The sequence below is a fragment of the Haemorhous mexicanus genome, chromosome 20 (genome assembly GCF_027477595.1).
Source record: "Haemorhous mexicanus isolate bHaeMex1 chromosome 20, bHaeMex1.pri, whole genome shotgun sequence".
Lineage (NCBI taxonomy): Eukaryota > Metazoa > Chordata > Aves > Passeriformes > Fringillidae > Haemorhous > Haemorhous mexicanus.
Genome location: NC_082360.1, coordinates 3,184,901 through 3,205,240, shown reverse-complemented (window position 1 = coordinate 3,205,240; position 20,340 = coordinate 3,184,901). Strand labels below are relative to the sequence as shown.

The window sequence follows — 20,340 nt, the reverse complement described above, 5'->3', positions numbered from 1 at the left end:
AATTTCTTCCTAATATCTGATATTAGGAGTAGGTTTGCCTCTTGTCCAAGTTGTCATCATCTTCATTGAGACACAGCAACCAAAAAAGCAGTGGGAGTGTTTTGCACCCAGACTTCTGCAAAGGGCAGAATCAGGATTGTTTGGGGTTTTGTTTTCAAATGTTTGAGAAGTACCCATTAATTCCATTGATGCTGATCATTCCTTAATGAGGAGGTAAATCCTTCAGTGCCTCAATCTCAGTACCAGGCTGCAGGCCTTTGAAATGCCCAGCACAAAAGCCCAGTCAAGTACCCTGCTCCCAGACTCAGAGCTCTTGCAGAGACCAAAACCTGCACTGAAATGAAAGAAACAGATGTGCACTGCCACAGAAAAATGGAATAACACAAGCTGTAACATTATCACTGCTTATATGTGACTTTGGCTTAAAATCATTAACCTTTTTATAGCTTGCTTTGTGGCTGAGTACTTTCTAGTCCACAGAATGTTCTTCTGAATACAAAAGCACTCCTGAGTGAATTTAGCCTAATGAGAGAAGCCTGTGATGACACTTAACATCATCCATTTATCTTCTGAAAGAAACAGCATAATTACACTCCCCAGACTCAGAAATTTGCTTCAGCCTTGTTTTCTGTGGTGAGCTCTATCCCAGGCCAGCTCCATTAGCTTTGATTTTGGTGTTTCAGACTGGGCTTTGCTGTTCTTTGGGGACTGGTTTGATGTTCACTGCCCTCCTGGGACAGGATTTAGCTCAGTTCAGCCAGATGGGCTCACAGACCAGCAAGGGATTCAAAGGTAAAGGCTCCACATCAATGCCCCCAAAAAATCCACACAGAGGCTGCCCTGAAGGGACCAGCAGGGATGGATTTGTGCCAGGAGCTGGCACGTGCCAGGTGTGTCCTTGCCTCACCCCCTGCTGCTCTCAGGACACACCTGCCTGCTCCACACCTGCAAATATCTATTTACAACACCTGCAAATATCTATTTCTGTCATCCTCACCACCCCTTTTCTGAGCCTGGCAGAGTGCAGCCAGCCAGAAGCTCTCTAAAACAAAAACATTCTGAGGATGCAGAATTGTGTTTGGCACCTGCTGCAGTCAGTGATTTTAGCACCCCCATCATTTTTACACATGTAATACTCAGGTGAAGAGCACACCTGTTCCTGCTCCTGATTCTACCACCCAGACTGGGTTTTGTCCAGAACTGTGTAAATTGAACTTTTTTTTTTCTTGTCAATGTACAGGAAAAAAATCTTGCTCTTAGAAATACCAAATTTATATTTCTCCATTGAGAAACAAGGTGATCAATAGAGCAAATTAGATCAAACTGAATATCTACCTTTCCTATACTTAGTTATTAACTAAAAAAGAAAAAAAAAAAAAGATGCAGTGACTGTAAAGGAAGCACAGAGCCATTCTGCCAAACAAATATCTCGACTTGAAAAATTAGAATAATTACTAATGCTCTCTTACCTTGCTGATGAAGTCTCAAGTAAGCTTCAGACCTAAATTGTCCTGTAAATGCAGCACAGCTTGAGCTCACAGAAGTGCCTCAGGAAAACACTTTGAGAAAATGCTTGAATTTAGTTTCATTACATGGCACTGAAGATAATTTGGGTTGATTGGTTTCTAAATGAAACCAAATGAGCTGATATAATCTGTTTAAGGTGTCACCAGCTCCAGAAGTTAAAGGTAAAGACCCTGAAAATCAGTGAGGCTGATTCCTAAAAGTGAGGAGGAACAAACTAAGAAGAAGAGAAGGAAGGGAAATTCCAACTATCTTGATGCTGGAACCCCGAAGTGATGCAATAAGTAACCAAAAGAAGATACAGGTGCTTATAAAAGGAGAAAATAAAAACCAAAAGTATGTATTCTTCTTAAATTCTGCTCAGTTCTGGGCTCTCTGAGCTGGGAGACATTTCTAGTGACAGCAAACACATCAGAGCTCAGAAACTACTTGAACTACCTGAAAGAAGTGCTGAAGAAATACACAGGCTGCAGGCAAAGCCTTAATTCTGCCACTGCCAAACTTCTGACCTGGCAGCCCACAGAATTTGTGTAAAACAATTTCTCTGCTGAAGGTGAACGTGCCTCAGGAGCCACAGACCTTTGTTTTTGGGAATTGTTTGGGTTGGCACTAATGCTACCACAGGTTTGTACCCCACTCCTAACTGCACAGCATTCCAGTTGTTCATTATCTCCCCATTCCTCCTGCTCTTCCCCCAGGTGCCCTGGTCCCCTCAGCTGGCTGGGGACACCAGAGGAGCCCACGGAGCCCTGCAGATGCTCCTGGACAGAGAGGAAATCCCCAGGTGGGTGTCTCAGCCCTAGTCCTGGCCTGGCCTCAGGGCAGGAAAAGCCTCCCTGGAGGGTGTGACAGAGGTGACTGATGTGACAGAGCCTAGCAGGAGTGGGGAGGTGCAGGAACAGGGAGGCACCTCCAGGCATCCTGCCCTGGTCCTGCCTGCCCAAAGCAACTCTTCAATCACCCTGGTTTGGATTTGGTTTTTTTAATGAGAGAAATCTCTTCCAAGGCAAAATACAATCAAAAAAATCAAAATCAAACTCCCAGCATGGCAAAAGTCTGGAAAAGACCCCTGCAAGGTAGAACCCAGGTCCCATGGGAAGTGTTGAGTGTCCTCAGTCCTGAGCAAGCTGCACAAGCCTCTCCCAGCCAGGGTGCCCAGGGGCTCCTTGGTCTCAGTGTCCTGCCTGGCTGCCCCCTGCCAGCCTTTCCCTTGGCTCATTCCCAGGGTACAGCAGGCAGCAGACATCGTGCTCAGCCAATTTAGCTTGAGCTTATCCCCCCAGGTGTATAGCATAACTCCAAATTTACAGCAGAGACTGAGTTCACAAAATCCTGTTTCCCTCTGGCAGCAGAAACTGTGGATGTTTCTTAAATCAGAGGCATCTCAGCTGGATGGGGACGTGGATTCTCTTCCACAGAGTTCCTGAAGCCTGCAGATAAAGAGATGGAGGATACCCTGCCAGAGCCAAACAGCCTCAAACTGTACAAAGACAGACAAATTATTTCATCAGCCTACCTGGATTGCCTGACTGGATTCAGGATGAGGAAACCCTTCTACCTCACAGGGTAAAACTTATTAAATGTGTGCATTTTCTGATGGTTGGAACACAACTCATGCCAATGTGAATGGCTGGAAGCATTAATGTGAGCTAATATAAAAGCAGTCAAATGCATTACAGTGATTGTCACTCAGTCAGCAGTAGCTGTGCAAGATGAATAAAAAGCACATGAAATGTTCCAAATAATTGGCACAATGTGTTTATATAGGACTAGAGCTGCATATTAAATCACACCTGATTTGTTCTTCATAAGCAATGAGTATTTACTACATCTCTGATAGCTGTATAGAGTCAAAACTCATTTTTTAAATTATTAATTGGTATTTAATTAGCATATATTAGCATACTAGTTATACACAGCCTAGCTGGGAATGCAAATATAATTCTAATAATTACATAACTAGTTATGCTTTCAAGAGCCTGCTGCATAATGCAGTGCAGACAGCTTCTCTTAGAGAAGAGAAAACAGCACAAAACACAGAAGAGTAACATTTCAAAAATGCCTAAATCCTCTTTTCAAGGTGGACTTTGATTTAAATTAAGAATTCTGAGGTTTTCTAGTGTTCCAGTGCAGAATTTATGTGCTGCTGCCATTCTCCAACCCTGCTATGAAGCAGCTTGGACTGACTTTTGCATTGGCATCTTTCTGGGAGAGATGGAGCTGCCTCTCTGAGCACCATCACAGGGATTGGATGAGGTTTTTTTCCCTTCACCATGAAATGCCTCTGTCACACTACTTGCTTCTTTCACACAGAATTGCTGTGTGAAGTTCTGGAGATGTGTTTGGATCTCAGCTGGGCAGCAGAGCTGTGGCACCTCAAGGACTGGGCAGAGGTGACACCTTCAACTCAAGTGCCACCAGAACTGCCAGACATGAGTAAACATCTCTGGGAGATGAATATTCCTGCAGACTCTGTGGCATTCACATTCTCGGAAAAAAATCCCTTCACCCAGGATTTTTCTCCTGGGAAACTGAGAAGCCTCAGAAAAAAGGAAAACAATTCTTATCTCATTTGCTTCTCCTGTGTTGTGCTCACATGTGGAATGTGTTTGGAGATTGTTCACCCACAGGTGATTGTTCCATTGCATTCTGCTGTGAACTGTTTTCATTTTTTGGCCAATCAGGGCCAGGCTGAGTTGGACTCTGGAGAGAGTCACGAGTTTTCATTATTATCTTTTTACCATTCTGTAAGTATCCTTTCTGTGTTCTGTAGTACAGTTTAGTATTATATTCTTTAATATAATATATTATTATAAAGTAATAAATTAGCCTTCTAAGAACATAAAGTCTGATGCATCATTCCTGCCTTTGTTGAGGCATTCCCTGCAAATATTCCTGCAGACTCCTTCCCTGCAGTGGAGAGTTCATTCAAAGTATCAGTGCAGAAAACAGCCCCAGAGCCACTGGCAACACGAAGATTGGGGAAATCAAGAGGTGACAATCAGTGCCTGCATTCAATGTTTTACCAACATGTAAGAAAAGTCCTGGAAGCCCACCCTGAATCCCAGCAGGTCTGTCAGATTCTCTCCCACCTTTCTTCAACTCCATGTTCCCAATGGGGAAGTGTTTCTGAGCAGGTTAGGAAGGGGTGAGGGAAACAGAGAAAAGCAGAAAAAACAATAAACTTTCTGCTATTTCCCCCACTTGGGAAAGATGCTTCAGCCCACAGCTCACCAGCCTGAACAGGGGAAGAGAAGAGAGGAGAAGGAGAAGGGAAGGAGAAGAGAAGGAGAAGAGAAGAGCCTGATTATACCTCTAGCAGAGAACCTCTCTTTACCTGTCCCATCCACACTTTTTGGGGTACAATGGGGGCCCTTTCTCAGCAGTTGTTATGGTTTGAGCCTGGTGAAATGCCAGTGCTTCTATGAGAATACTTCTTTTCCTGGTATCTACTGTGAGATGTGATCAGAGACAGAGCAGAGCAGGCTCCAACTTACGATTGAAAGGAAAAAAACTTTATTAACTTAAAACTACAGGGAAAAACACACAGAACACAAGATGAAAACTTTCCAAATTTCTTTCTCCTCCCCCCACCAAATTTTTTAATTCTGTTAGTACTCTTTAGATAATCAATTCTCAATTCTTTGAGAAGAGAGGAGTCCCTCTTGCACTACAGACTTCACCCAGGAAACAGTCGAAACTTCTCGTGTTTCCGTGTCACGTGTGGCACCGCCCGGAGAACATTTTGCCATCGTGACCTCTTCCTTCCATGTCCAGTGCTCTCACCACTGCACATGGATCAGAGCTGCTTCTAGAGTTTTTCCCTTTAAGGATGCTTTGTCCAGTTCCAAAAAAGAGCACAGTCCCTCTCCTTTTGGGACACCTGTCCTCCCCATGTTTCACCCCCTGGGGCTGAGGGGTCTCTCAAACAGAGATCATCTTCCTCTTCTTCTTCATCGAAGACGGAGGGCACCACCACCACCCTCCTCCACCCTTCGTCTCTGTTCACACACCTTCACATCACCGCACTCTCCTGGCTCTGAGCCCTTGCCTCCCCCTAGATGCAGTCTCTGTGTCACAAGAACTCAAAAGTTCTGTCCATAGCTATCTAAGAAAAGTCCAGCTAAAAGCCACTCCATCATCTCCTCCCACCTAGAATTCTTCTCAACTTCTCTCAATCTCACCAACTCCAAGAAGAATTAGCATTTGCAAAGTTTCTATCATCTCAAGAAGAGTTAAAAGTCCCAGGCTCTGCCGGTTTGGTTCATGAACTCCCACGGCTGGCTGCCCTGCTGGGCACCCTCCCTTCTCCTTCACTCCAGCCGTGCTATCACAGGCACAGGCACAGGCACAGGTACAGGCACAGGCACAGGCACAGGTACAGGCACAGGTACAGGTACAGGTACAGGCACAGGTACAGGCTGCTCTCTCTCTCTCCCTCCGGGGGGGAATGGGGGATGGCTGCCCAAAGCCCTCACAGTGCAATGCTCCTCCACCCTTCGGCCCAGGCCTGGCCTACCTCCGCATGGCTCCTCTCCCCCCTGCCCAGCTCAGAGCCGGGCAGGGCAGGGGAAGGTCTGCTCTCTCTTCTAAGACCGGAACTCAAAAAGAACTTACCCTCTGAGTTCACAGCTTTTAACCCCCTGTATTCTCAGAGGCGTATCCATGTCTTCAGTAGACAAACCAAGTGCTAATATTAGAATCTGAACACCGAATGGCGTGACCTCACCATCTTAAAAAAAACTCATTTCTTCTCAAGCCACGACAGCAGTCAAATCTCCCCTGAGGCTGACAGGTACAACTGCTGGTTGGCACTTGTGTCCCCACACATTCATCCTCTCTGCTCTGAGGAAGGCACAGGAATCCCAGCCCCTTTTCTGCACTTCAGCAGAAAAATCCACCCCTAATTGGTGGCTGTGATGAAAACCTGTCAGGTCCAATTCCTTACTCCAGCACCACCTCTCATCTTTTCTTTCCAAGGTCCCACACCTCACACACACCTGCTCCTGGCCCTGTTTTCACAAACTTAGAGATTTCTATTTCCAGCTGTAGCTCTGAGTACAGAAACTCTCCTGCAACACTTCACAGGACTAAGCAACAGTCCTGCTTCCAAGCCGAGGTGTATCTCTTGAAAAGATGAATGCACTGGCTGTGTCTCTGCCCAGAAGCTGCAAACACAGATTTCTGTACCTCAGGCCAAGGATGCACAACCTGCTCTGACCTGCCCACTGTGGGGTGCCAGTTTGCAGCTCACTGACAGGAGGAGGGTACAGGAGCCACACAGCATCCTGCAGCTGCAGCTAATGGGGGCAAAAAGGCTGCATTTGTCAGCCTGACAAAAACACCCCTGAGAAGTGGCATTTTCTTGTGTTCAGTGCCTCCCCATGCTGAGCTTCCTCTCTGCTCCCCACCAGCAGGGACAAAAAGCCTGCAGCTATTCAGCTGCACTGACCAGACTCCCCTCCCTGGACTCTGCCTGTCACAGTGATGTTTATCTTTCATTTCTCCCCTTGAGTCCAGCACAGGAAAATCCTGCTGAAGATAAATCCCCTGCTTTAATAACGCTGAGCTTTGACGGAAGCAGTTTGTAGTAAAAGATTTGCTGATTGCTCACAGTGAATAATAAAGGTTTATAAACAACTGTGCTTGTATCATCTGGCCTCTCTTTTTGTCATGCCTTGCTCTTGATCTTGCAGAGCTGATTGAAGTGGCTGGTGGCAGTTATTGCTCCAAAGAACCAAATCAAATTGATTGTGACTGTCCAGAGCAGCTGCACATCCCTGTGCCACCACGGCCAGAGTGGCACTGACAGTCATCACTGACCAGCAGCAAATTTGCTGATGGGAGGATGACAGGAGGTTGCACAACTCTTTATAGAGCCCACACTGGCACTGTACCCCTCACCCTGTCTTGGTTTGGAAAGCCAGGTCTCTGCTAAGGAAGGCAAGAGCCTCCCTTGAAATGGAAAATGTAAATCCCCTCCTTCCAAAATGCTATAAATTTTAAATTAAGGAGCTCTCAAACAAAAATATGGGAGCAGGAATAACAGTTCTTTATTAGGGAAGAAAATAAAGGATAAAATAAACAATGCAGTGAACCAAACCAACACTGACAGAGCCAGAACACAGCCTGACACCCTGTGGGTCAGGGTGCTGGCAGCAGTCCCACTGGAATTGTGGCTGCAGCCCTCCTGCAGTGCCAGGGGTGGTTCTGCTGGAGCAGGGATCCTGGAGAAGGGTGCAGTCTGCCTCTGGAGATCCAGGGGAAGAGGCAGCTGCTGTTCCTCTGGGCAATCCAGTGGAGAAGCTGTGCTGGTGTGTCAGAATCTCAGATTATATCCAGGTAGGAATGCTTGGCTCCTCCCCCTGGGCTCACATCTCCCAGTGGGATGCTGCAGTTCTTATCAGCCATGCAGGGACATTCAATGGCCTGTTATCAGCTGGTGTCCCCTCCCAAGGGAGGAGTGATCACTCAGAGAGAGAGAAGGCAAACTGCCCACTTGACAAAAGACAACTGCCACACAGATGGTGATAGAACACATCTTGCCTTGCAATCTGGAACACACCCAAATGGGAAAAAGGGGGATTCACATACTTTGGCACAGCTGTGTTCAGTGTTCACTGGGCTCTGCAAATCCCAGCTCACCCTCAGAGTTGTGTTCCTTACACCAAACCCACCTCCTGGGGAAGGGTGCATCAACCACGCATCTCTCCTGGACCTGTCTCAACAACAGCAGTGCCCAGGACCACCAAACCCCTCTCCCCAGTCCCAGGTGTATTTTAGATTTGAATGAAGCATGAACATTGCATGCTTTGGGAGGAAATACTTGTGACTTCCTGCAGACAGTTAAAGGCAAAAATTCCCAGCAGGGAGGAGTGGGATGGCTGTGAAGCTCTGTGGAGCCAGGAACATGCCCACTGCAATGTGAGCTGATCATATGGCACAGCAGATTTTGGTGCTCTCTTTGTCGTGTGTCACATACTTCAGAGCTTTTGTGCTGACTGCCAGGAGAAAAGAAAAACATACAATTAGTGGGGGAGGATCAAATATTCCATTTTCTAGGCAAACTGAAGAGGCCTAAGCTCTGGGCTGTCTTCAGTAATAAAAGTATTTGTGTTTTTACATATATATGCTGATCAAGTCACAAAGAATTGCAAATGTACCTGGCTCTCTGCAGCCTGCAGGGAAAAAGCTGTGCTCCTAAAGCTTAGCTCTTAAAGCTTTCAGTTTATGAACATTGATTTTCTGATTGTCCACAAGTAGCCACAAAGTAAAAAATTTAGCCCAAAACCCTTTCCAACAAACAAACAAATCCCTGTGTTTCCTTTATCACTGTTCCTCTCCAGTGCTTCTGTTTGTCATTCATGGTGAGGATGTGGCACAGGGACATGCAGGAGGGAGTCCTTGGGGACAGCTGGTGACACAGAGCCATGGCACTGCGTGGCTTGTCCAGACAAAGAAAACCCAGCAGACCCCAGAGAGCCCAGCCAGCAGCTGGTGGGGCTCCAGCAGCACAGCCCTGGGTGACAGCAGGACTGGTGTGGCATTCACATTCCCCGAACATGATCCCTTCACCCAGGGTTCTTCTCCTGGGAAGCTGAAAGGCAGCGAGATAGGTCTCAGAAAAAAAAAGGAAAACAATTCCTTTCTCATTTACTTCTTCTGTGTTGTGCTCATGAGGAATGTGTTTGGAGATTGTTTATCACAAATGATTGTTTCATTGTATTCTGCTGTGAGTTGTTTTCACTCTTTGGCCAATCAGGGCCAGGCTGTGTTGGGACTCTGGAAAGAGTAAAATGTTTTCATTATTATCTTTTCAGCATTCTGTAAGTATCCTTTCTGTATTCTTTAGTATAATATAGTATCATAAAGTAATAAATTAACCTTCTGATAAGATGGAGTCCTCCTCATCATCCTCTCCCCTCGTCAGGGTTGCCTGCATTTACAGTAGACTGGGACAAAGCTCTTCTGAAGGTGATTTTGGGGCTGGAAGTAGAGCAAACCCTCTGCTCCATTTCAAGGCTTTCACAATCAAGTTTAATACAGACCTGGAGAGGCAAAGTCTGACCAAAGACAATGGAGAAACATCAGGAAGAGTTCACTGCTCTCACTAAAGCTGACAGAAGTACCCACCCAGCTGGAGTTTCACTGCCTGAAATCCCCCTTCAGCAGCAACATCTGACACTGATCGACTCTGACACACACCCTCACGTAATTAAGTCAGAAAAACATTAGAATGAAAGTACAACAAATGGTTCCCAGCTTCCCCAGAGGCACTAGAATGTGGAGACAAGAGTCAGCTTACAGATAAAATTGGTAGCAGTGAGATCCCCTGCCCTGTGCTGCTGGCTTGCAGCAGAGTCTCCTTTTGTGCATAACACACACACCTGCACCAAGAGCCTCTCTGGGGCCTTCAGGAGGAAGAAACCTTTAAGGGAAGGTTAAATAAGAGGAGAGAAGTGACTAAGCAGAGGCTCTGAGGCACACACAGAGCTGTCACCCTCAGCCCAGGAGCTGTGCCAGGAGTCACAGCACTCCTGGAGAGCTCTCAGCCCTGCTTTGCCATGCTCTGAGTGTGGCTGCTGCTGGGGGAGTTTAAATAATCCCCCTTTAAAAGGATGTTGTGTTGCCAGCCTCCAAGCCAGAACCACCCCTCAGTTCAAACATCCCCAAAGCTGGACCCAGCTCTGCCCTTGTTTGGTTTCTCCAAAGCTCACTGAAATCCAGGAAAAAGCTCACACTGACTCACGTGAGCTCTGACCCAGACACCAAGCATGAGGCTTGACCAGGAATTGTTTCTCTGGCAAAAGGAGATTCCTTGGGCTTCCATCCTTTTCTCACATCTGTCAAGAGTTTTTCTCTAATTCCTATAAACCAATATGAAACAACATCCATTCTATTAACTGCTCCTCCAAAACAATGCAGGATTTCCTTCTCCACCACGATGGGTCATCCTTGCAGATCCCCAGCAGTGCCTCTCCCTGCTCCCACAAAATGCAGACTGCTCACCTGAAGGCAATAGCTCGGTGTGGACCAAGAAATATCACAGAAGTCAGGAAAAAAGAGAGGTTTTCCAGCATCTGAAGCTCTTTATTAACAACAGGCTGAGTTCTGGAGATGAGAGTGTGCTGTAGGATTTGCACACTCCAAGTGGAGTTTAGTCTGTGGGAAGAGCCAAACCCTCTCTGAAAGAGAAATCTGCAGATACAAAATCTCTAATTTTTTCAAAAGTAGAAAAGGCCATTTAATAGGAGTTAAAGCCTTCCCACCTTGAACAAAAACAAATCAAGCACCAAGAGCAACACTGCACTGAGCTCCCAGAGCTCCTTCAGCAAGACAAAAGGTAACTCAGGTTGCCAAATCAAACCTGCTGCTTCCCCCAGCCCTGATCTCTGCCAGCTCTTTGGCACCATCCCTGCAGTGCCCACTCTGTGCAGATGCTGTGGAACAATAAAAACCTCCCTGGAGCCAAGACAGTCTCCTTTGCACTCACGTGGTAAAGGAAGAGGAATTTTTTTTTTCTTTTTTCAGTGTACAGTTCTGTCTTTCAGGGGAGGAGAAAGAATTCAGATCTAAGTGTAATGGTAGTGGTTTGAGTTTCTGCAGGAAATGACTTGGGGTTATGAAAATGTATTTTTTTCCATTGTAAAATGTTCTCAAATGCTTTAACACAAGGAGAAGATCCTAAAAATCCAGAACAGCTGAAAGTCACTGTAACAGCACACAATTTACACTCTTCATCTTCTGCAAAAAGCAAGGACAAAACCTTTGATCCCCTCACATTTTCCTGTGGCCACTGTGTCCTCTGCCAGGTGTTACTTCAGTGCTGAAGGTCTCAGGCTTTTTGCAGCACCCCAAAGGTGTTTGATGGCTTTGGATGCACAAGAGGTGAGGAGCAGATTTTCTGAGCTCATATCTGTCACACAGGTGCTTGAAATGCCATAAAATTGGACTCAGTGACCCTGGGAGTGAAGCTGCCTCCAAAGGGAGCAGCCACCACCAGCCAGGTCCCCTGAGGGCACAGAACCTTGTGGCACCTCAGACCTTACCCTGCCAGGACTCTGCTGTCCTCACTGGGCATCAGGAGCCATGGGGAACTTGCTCAGGAGTGCTGTGATTAAAAGTACAAGTCCCTCCTATGTGCTTTTCATCTGGGAGGGTTTTTAAAACCCATTCAACTACATTCCTGAAATAATGGTGCCTGAAAGCTGTTACACACTCCTCTTTAGAGATCTTGCAGAGGCTCCTCCAGAGCTAGGACACTTACACCTCAAACCTCTGAGTGAGGGGAGAAAGCTCTAACTTTGAAATAAAGCATACTTGTAAATTTAAATTTAAATTTAAGGGCATATTCAGCTCTATGGGGCAGATGTAAACATAGATGTTAACACATTCAGAAGCTGGGGATCAAATTTGCTTTTCCTTATATCTGTGCAGCTCAGGAGTGACTCTGCTGCAATCAGTGTGCACATTCCATGCTCTCAGATAATCCCCTGCACCTGAGTGATGAGTGGCTCAGAAACAATTTCAGAGAGCATATTGCAGAGCATAAACATTGCTCCAATGAGACTCCATGGCCAAGCTGCAGGGATTTTACACCAGTGGGTGGTAACCTGAGAAAAGGTTATTGAGTCAGCAACACAGCCAAATCAGGCTCTGGCTGTCCCGAGGGACACTGAGCTGCAGTTGCTTTCAATTCCTCTTTGTCATCCCTTCCCCTGCAATGTGACATTCCACTGACAGGCTCTGCACTACCAGATGATAACTGAGCCCCTAAGTTTGGGATTAAGAAATGAATGTATGGATCTCATCTGACAGCACATGCTTGGGATCTAACAAACCTCAGCCCTGGGTTTCTCCAGAGACATCCCTCCCTCTGCCCTTCTCACTCAGATTCTGTGTCAGGACCCCTCTGAACTTGGCCAAAGCAAAATACTTTCCTGATACTTTGGCAAGTGATCAGTTAAATCTCTTCACTTCCTGCCCTTCTGGTGGGAAGAGGATCACCCATGTGGTGACTGGGCACAGGAGCATCACAAGAAACAGCAGTGCCCACCTGGCCAGGCAGAACTTGCACAACTCAAACCAAACTCAGCCAAAGGCTGGACCTGTCACCCACAGCACCTCGACCCAAAGCTCACATCAAGGACACAGATGAAGCATTTCACATTCCCTATCTTGAACTCAGAATTCACTCTCAACAATAAAATTCCACCCAGAAGGTATTTTAGGAGGACAACATGTACAAAGATGGTGCCTAACAGGGAGCCTCTGCTTCCAAACACTCCTTTGCCCAGACAACACTTAGTTTGAATCCTGTCACAGCTGAATGGAGCCAGGAGAGCAGCCTTTCAATTTGCCAAGGCAACAGCCTTCAGCTGCCCACCATACATACCATGACCTTCACAGCCAAACAAAGGAGTGCCAGTTATTCACAGAGAATATCAAGGGCTTTCCAAGAAAAAAATTGGACATGGCTGCTCAAACAGCCCTCACCATGTAGGCTGCTACTGCCTGCTTCCTAACAAGAAGAAAAATGTGTTAGGAAGTTCTAAAATTAGGTGCTGAGCACCTGAAAAAAGTTCTATTCAAAGCAGAGAATAAAATGCCACATGGAGCTATATTTTAAGATGGCTGGGTATGTTCAGCATGAGCCATTTGTGGCTCCAGAGGGGAAATTTTGCACCTGAAGTGCATGTGCAAGGTGTTGTCCACAGCAGCTGTGGCTGCCCCATCCCTGGAAGTGCCCAAGGCTAGTTGGAATGGGACTTGGAGCAAACTGGGATAGTGGAAGGTGTCCCTGCCCATGGCAAGGGGTGGAATGAAATGAACTTTAAGTCTCTTTCCAACCTAAGCCATTCTGTGAGTCTGTGCTTCTGTGTTATCACTTTCATACCAATACTTTTTAGAATATTACAAGAAAACCACATAGGGAATAACAGATCTTGAGGTTCATGAGACAATTTGATCCTTGATGACTTGGCTTTGTGTGCAAGTCCCTGAGGATTTACTCTGACAGTAATTATACACTGAGCTCCCTATTCCTGTTTGATTAAAATTCATCTTCCAAAAAAGCACTAGCAGTCCTCACTTAGACAGCTGGAGAAATGGAAAATTCACTACTTCTTCTGGTAACTTGTCACCCACTCTGCTGAAAGATGTGTTCCTTGTGTACACAGACAAATGGGAAACATCAGTATTCCAGGCTCCTGCATTGTCCCCCTTTTTAATTCTGATTGATCACTGTTCTCACACGCTCCAGGCCCAGTTGCACCCAGTAGGAAATGCTCTGTTAATGCCCGTGGGCGTGCAGAAGAGGCTCAGTGCATGCTGAGAGCAGAAGTGCCTTTTGTTCCGAGAACAGCTTTTGCTGTGCTGCAGAACAACTTCAGGCAACAATTTCTGAAGAGTTTAACAGGACTGAGTTCCCATGGATAGATGTGTGTATCCTACATGTTCAAGAAAACAAGTGTCTCTCAGGCTCACTGATGCCTGGTGTTGCTTAATTGAACATTCTTGGGCTGGAAAGAAAACCAGAAAGATGAAATTAGGTATTTAGTAAACAGATGAAGTAATTCTCTGTCTAGAAGAACACATTACTCTGCTTACCTCTAATACCTCATGTGATCCCCAAAACAAATCAGGTAACACAGCAGAAAACCAAATATCTGTTCTGTTCTTTCTTTTCCCTCTGTCCTGGCCACTAGACGAAGACAGATAAAAAAACAGAGAGAGCACAACTTCAAAACAAAAGGCGGAAGGACTGTGATAGTTGCATGCAGCCTAATTCTCAGAGATGATCTATTCATGCCAAAAATGGGTCTCACTTGAAGTCTGTGGCAGTCAATCCCCTGGCCTGCCATGCAGGCAGGAGTTGGCCCTGCTGAAGCATCCTCTGCATTCCCAGCTGCTGTGTCCAGCTGCCGCAGAGGAATGTGAGGCTGCGAGGCCGCTGGCACCGGACGAGTCCAAACTTCCAGAGAAAAGCAAATTCCACCACAGTGCTTGGACCTGAGCTTTGTCAGTGCCACGGCTGAAGCTGATAAAGTAACCCCCTGCCTGAAAATAATTTAGTTTCTTCTCCCTCACCAGCATGTTTGAGCCAGCCCTTTATTGAATATAGCTTTGAGCGTTTGGAGCGCGTTGGAGAGAGACACGAACGTTGATGAGCAGCACCAGGGAGGAAAGCAGGGCTGCATTTGTGTATTTGTGTGTTCACCTCACAGCAGATTACAATCAAATACGCAATATTTTTATTGTCTTGATATTTATAAGATTCATCCCTATAAATATTTTATAGGGCTGAATCCTGGTTCTACCAGTCAATGAGATTTTCACCGCTTTGTAGCACGGCAGAGAGAATTGGACAACAGTTTGCACAAAAGTACTTTCAGGAAGGATTAAAACAAGCAAATAAACATATATCAGTCATTTTAGCACTCTGGTTTAAACAGAAATGTTTGAAGGCATAAAAGCCAGTTAATTCCTATTGGAAATCAATGGGAGCTGAGGGAATACAGCATTCTGGTACCCTTGGAAATTTGTCCTTTGACTATGAACTGCCTATTTCTGCTTTCTCTAAAATAAAATGGAAATGTTATGTGCTTACTGATTTTGCAGCTGTCCTCAGACTTCTTGCCAAAGGGGAAAAGTTGTGTCTATGAACCTCACATTCATCCCACTCTCTGCCTCCCCCTCTTCACAAGAACCAGCTACCACTAAAGTTCGAATTTTAAATCTTACGACAGCACTGTCGAGCTTTTCAGGGTAAAATTCAAAATACGAGCTCCTTCCAGGGAGAAAGGAGTCTCTTTCAGCTCGGGTTCGCTATCCACCTCCACCTCAGCCTCTCTCCGAGCGCTTCTGGAGCGCTTTGCGCGGGGCACCTGCGGAGCGCGGCTGCCTCTGGCTCTCCCTGTCGGCCGCTGACGCCTCTTTGCCTGATGAGCTGAAGCTCAGCGCCGAGCCCCACCGCCAGCGATGCCACCGCGGGAGGGGAGCGCCGAATTCCAGCGGAGTGGCCAGGAAAACTTTTCGGGCAGCTCCCGGAGGCTGACGCTGCCCGGCGGGGCTCGTTCCGCGGGGAACGCGGGGCGCTCCGGCAACGCTGCCGGCTCGGGGAGCCCCGTTCCCGGCTCAGAGAGCCCCGTTCCTGGCTCCGCGACCTGCATCCCCAGCTCGGGGAGCCCCGTTCCCGGAGGACAGAGTCCCATTCCCGGCTAAGGGAGCCCCGTTCCCGGTTGGGACAGAGCCCCGTTCCCGGCGGGGAGAGCCCCATTCCCGTCTCGAAGAACCTCGTTCCTGGCTCCGGGAGCCGCATTCCCAGCTCGGGGAGCCCCGTTCCCGGAGGAGAGAGCCCCATTCCCGGTTCGGGGAGCCCCGTTCCAGGTTGGAACAGCCCCATTCCCGACTCGGGGAGCCCCGTTCCCGGAGCAGAGCCCCGTTCCCGGCTCGGCGAGCCGCTCTCCGCAGGGTCCCCGCCCGGGCTGAGCTCGACCGGCGCTCTCGCCCCCCTCCCCGGAGCTCCCGGCCCCGGACGGCACCTGCGGGCCCCGCACGGGCGGGGCTGGGGGGTCCCCGCGGGCTCGGAGCGGGGGAGCCCCGGCGGGGCGGGGGCGGCCCTTTCCCCGGGGGCAGCCCGGTACCGCCCTGCCTCCCGCGGGGGGCGGAGCGGCCGCCGCCGGGGCCGGGAGCTCCGGGGCCGGTGCGACGGTGCCGGGGCCGCCGCCGCCGCCCATGGAGCCCAACGGGACGGCGGCGGCGGGGGACAACGGGACGGCGGCGGCGGGCGGCGGGGGTGCCCCCGGGAGCGGCCCCCTGCTCATCCCGTCGGCCTTCGGGACGGTGCTGTCGGTGATGTACGTGGCCGGGGTGGCCGGCAATGTCTACACGCTGGTGGTGATGTGCCACTCGGCGCGCTGCGCCGCCCCCATGTACAGCTCCATCGTCAGCCTGGCCCTGGCCGACCTGCTCTACCTCTCCACCATCCCCTTCATCGTCTGCACCTACCTGGCCCAGGACTGGTACTTCGGGGACCTGGGGTGCCGCATCCTGCTCAGCCTGGACCTGCTCACCATGCACGCCAGCATCTTCACCCTCACCCTCATGTGCACCGAGCGCTACCTGGCCGTCACCCGGCCCCTGGACACCCTGAAGCGGTCGCGGGGCTACCGGAAGGTCACGGCGGGGGCTGTGTGGTCGGTGTCGCTGCTGCTCACGCTGCCCATGATGCTGATGGTCACGCTGACCGAGGGGGGCAAGGCGGAAGGCAAGGTGAAGAGGATGTGTGCGCCCACCTGGAGCGTGGACGCCTACCGGACCTACCTGACCGTGCTCTTCAGCACCAGCATCATGGCCCCGGGCATCATCATCGGCTTCCTCTACACGCGCCTGGCCAGGACCTACCTGGAGTCCCAGAGGAACCCCCCCCACAAGGAGAAAAGCAAGAGGTCCCCCCGGCAGAAGGTCCTCATCATGATTTTCAGCATCGTGCTGGTCTTCTGGGCCTGCTTCTTGCCCTTTTGGATCTGGCAGCTGGTGCGCCTCTACAGCAGCTCCCTGCAGCTCACCACCCAAACCCAGAAGTGCATTAACTACCTGGTGACCTGCCTGACCTACAGCAACAGCTGCATCAACCCCTTCCTCTACACCCTGCTCACCAAAAACTACAGGGAGTACCTGCGCAACAGGCACCGCAACTTCTACAGGTTCACCTCCTCCTTCCGCAAGAGGGGCTCCAACCTGCAGTGCTCCTGGGGCCGCTCCATGTCCTCCAGCAACCAGTACGACTACAGCTCCGAGGCGCTGGGCATGGCCACGCTGAAGGACAAGTGAGGAAGAGGAGGCGCTGCCACCACGCAGGACCAGCAGGGCGTGCGGCCAAGGTAGGGCTCTGGGGACCCCCTAGCCCTGAAGGGTTCTAAAAACTCGTGTTCGGTGCTCTCTCTCTAGAGAGGGGCGAGGAGTCGTGCGAATCCGAGTGCTGCGAGATGAGGCTGGAGTTCCGTCTGGCTGCGGGATGTTGGGGGGGTCCTGCCGGGAGCCAGCAGCTGTTTGGGACGAATCCTGCAGGGTTTGGGGCGCAGAAGATGAGGTGGATGCTCTGCTCAGTTCTGCCACGAACTGGTTTCGCGCCCGGCTGAGTTTCGGCTCCGGCTCCGCACCCCGTTCCTCTCGTGTGGTTTCCCAGTGCTGCCCTGGGGCTGCAGCTGGGTCAGAGCTGCAGAAATCTGAAATTGGCCCAGGATCACTTAACTGAGTTGCCAGCCTCGGGTTTGCCCTGCGTGTTACCTGTAAAGAGACTTTCAAGCCCCTTTTCCTATTTCCTGTTACATTTCGGTGCACTACTGTTCTAACAAGCTTAAAGTCTCTGTTTTAAAATTCATTGCAGCAGCACTTTGAACTCCAAGCATTCAAAAACCACCAGGTGAGCTGTCAGAAACCACAGGATTACCTTAAAAAAAAAAAAACCTTGTAATTTTTAAGGTTTCTACCTAAGGTGGTTTGAATTTGCCACTGATTTTTTCTTCTTGAAAAAGTTGGTCCTTTTCTTAAAAGTCAACAGAGCTTGACAAACCTGAAAATTTACCTTGGAAAAAATAATGAAATTATTTATAATCCTATCAGTCAAAGACCTGAGGCTCTAAGAAAAATGACTGAATCTTGTCCCATGAAACTCATCACAAAAGAGACAAATTTTTTCATGACATTTGATCAAAACCCTTTTGCCTCAATGTATTCTGCTCATTTTCTCCCTGCTTGGCATCTCACAGTAAACCTTCAGCACAGATCCTGGAGATGCCTGCAAGCACTTAAACAATTGTAAAGTGTCAGTTTATAAATAAATGCTTATTAAAAATGGATCCTCCTCAGGTTTCCCCTTGCCTGGTCTCTTCACCCAGCTCAGGGGGGTGTGTTTATCAGGGCAGATGCTGAAAACAGCAGTTTCCAGCTGGGGGGATGAAGTTGGGGTCAATATTCTTCTTTCTTGTTCTGGGACAGACTCTGGGGATAAGAAGAGCACGGTAGGAGTTGCACAAACTCCTGTCAGCAGCTGGTGATGCCCAGGGAGTTCCGAAGCAGCAGCAGTGTAAGGAGCTGCCATTTCCACTTTTTTATTACTTATTCCAGCCCCCATCTGCCTGAGCAGAGTCCCACACCAGACTTTAGGGTCTGGTTGTGCCCCAGCAGAGACACCAAGTGCCAACAGCACAGGCAGGGCTGGAGAGCAGGGAGCAGCCTCAGGGACAGGCTGCATTCTGTGCACTCAGCCAACAGAAAAATCCACGGGCTGGAGGAAGGTGTTCCTGTGCTGGAGTCAGCATTCTCTTGGGATGCTTTCTGGGGAGCAGGGGAGTGAGGAACTCACCTTGCCCACATTGCTTTTAGCCACAGGGCTGTCTTTGAAACACCCGTGATCACTTTGTCATATTCCAGTGCTGCACAGACTCTGAGCTGGGCATCAGAAATAGTCCTAATGCTGTCCATTCCTTCTGAAACAGGGGGACTGACACACTGTTCAGCTTGGGAACTGGCAGGGAGAGCAGGATTCAGCAGATTTCAGAACAACTTCTCAGAACTTAATTGATTTTTAATTATTAATTCTAAACTCATTGTTGCTTTCCCTTTGGTTCCCATTTCTGAGGCTGGAAGTCTCTCCCATATAAGAATTAAAAAGATGAGACAGAGCTCAGAAGGCGTTTTGGGAAGGCTGGAGTGTGAATGTCACATGCAAAGTGTGTCTGGGCAGAAGTCCTGGCAGAACCAGGCATGGCTGCATCCCATGAGCAGGACAGGGATCAAAAAGAGTTTTAGGGACTTTGCTTTGCACTTTAACAAAAGAAAAAAAAATTAAAAAGCTGAGCAGCCTGAACCCACAGTTATTAATAAGAGGGGCAAGCTGAAAAGGAGTTCTGCATAGAGCAAAAAAAATGGTGAAAATGCAGAGCAGATGGGCTCTTCTAATGTGGGGAAAAGGAAACAGAAGGGGCTTGTTTGGGATGCACTTCCCAGGACACCTCTCAGTCCCCTGAAGAGATTCTGCTGCTCTGCTGAGTGTCACCAGCAGTGCCACTGTGCTGGCTGTGCTTTCTGTGCCACGTGGTGGGAGCATCAACCAGCAGAGGGTTGGTGGAGGAGCACCCAGATGAAAGGATATTTCCAAAACAGTGTGCCCAGCTGGTCAAGGAGGGTGATTCTCCCCCTCTGCACTGAAAAGGAAGAGTTGGGATTCCCAAAGCCATGAGATGAAAAACATTGTGTGTCCCCAGCCCCAGAGGTTACAGAAGTGTGTGGAAATTGAGATGACCAGGATCTGGATGAGGGGACTTTGCAAATTCTAAGTTTGGTGTCACTTCAGGTAAATCTGAAGCATCTCAGGCCAGGGCTGAGTAACAGCAGGGAAGTCAGTGGGGCTGTAACTGAAAAACATCTGGAGAGTTCCTTGCAAACTATTTTATTTTGGCTCTTTTGCATTCCAGGAAATCAGGTTCTGTGTACCCTGGGGTCACTTGTCATCCCTAAATCATGGTAATCCTGTGGTTCTTAATGCTTCGGGTGCTTTTATTATAAATGAAATGTTGCAGCAGCCTCAGTGACACAGCTCCTTCTCCAGAAACATGGGAAATGGGAGTTCTAGGAAAGGCAGGAGCCTTTTTCCTGTTGGGCCAGAGGCTGTCACTGCAAAATTCCATACATGCTTTACAAAAAGGAAAATAATGTAAGCACTAGAGATTTTTGTTCCAATGCCCCTTAGGATTTAGGGCTTTATACCAAAAAGAACCCAACCCAGAGTGGGAGAGAAAAGCAGTTTCATCC

General features: G+C 48.6%; 1 protein-coding gene across 1 annotated transcript; it reads left to right on the top strand.

The window, feature by feature from the left end:
- Positions 1-16,218: 16,218 nt before the first annotated feature.
- Positions 16,219-18,386, top strand: LOC132336748 (urotensin-2 receptor-like). The gene has a single exon (XM_059864555.1). It carries the CDS (start codon positions 16,261-16,263, stop codon positions 17,356-17,358), a length of 1,098 nt encoding a protein of 365 aa, XP_059720538.1. The 5' UTR covers positions 16,219-16,260; the 3' UTR covers positions 17,359-18,386.
- The last annotated feature ends 1,954 nt before the right edge of the window (positions 18,387-20,340 follow it).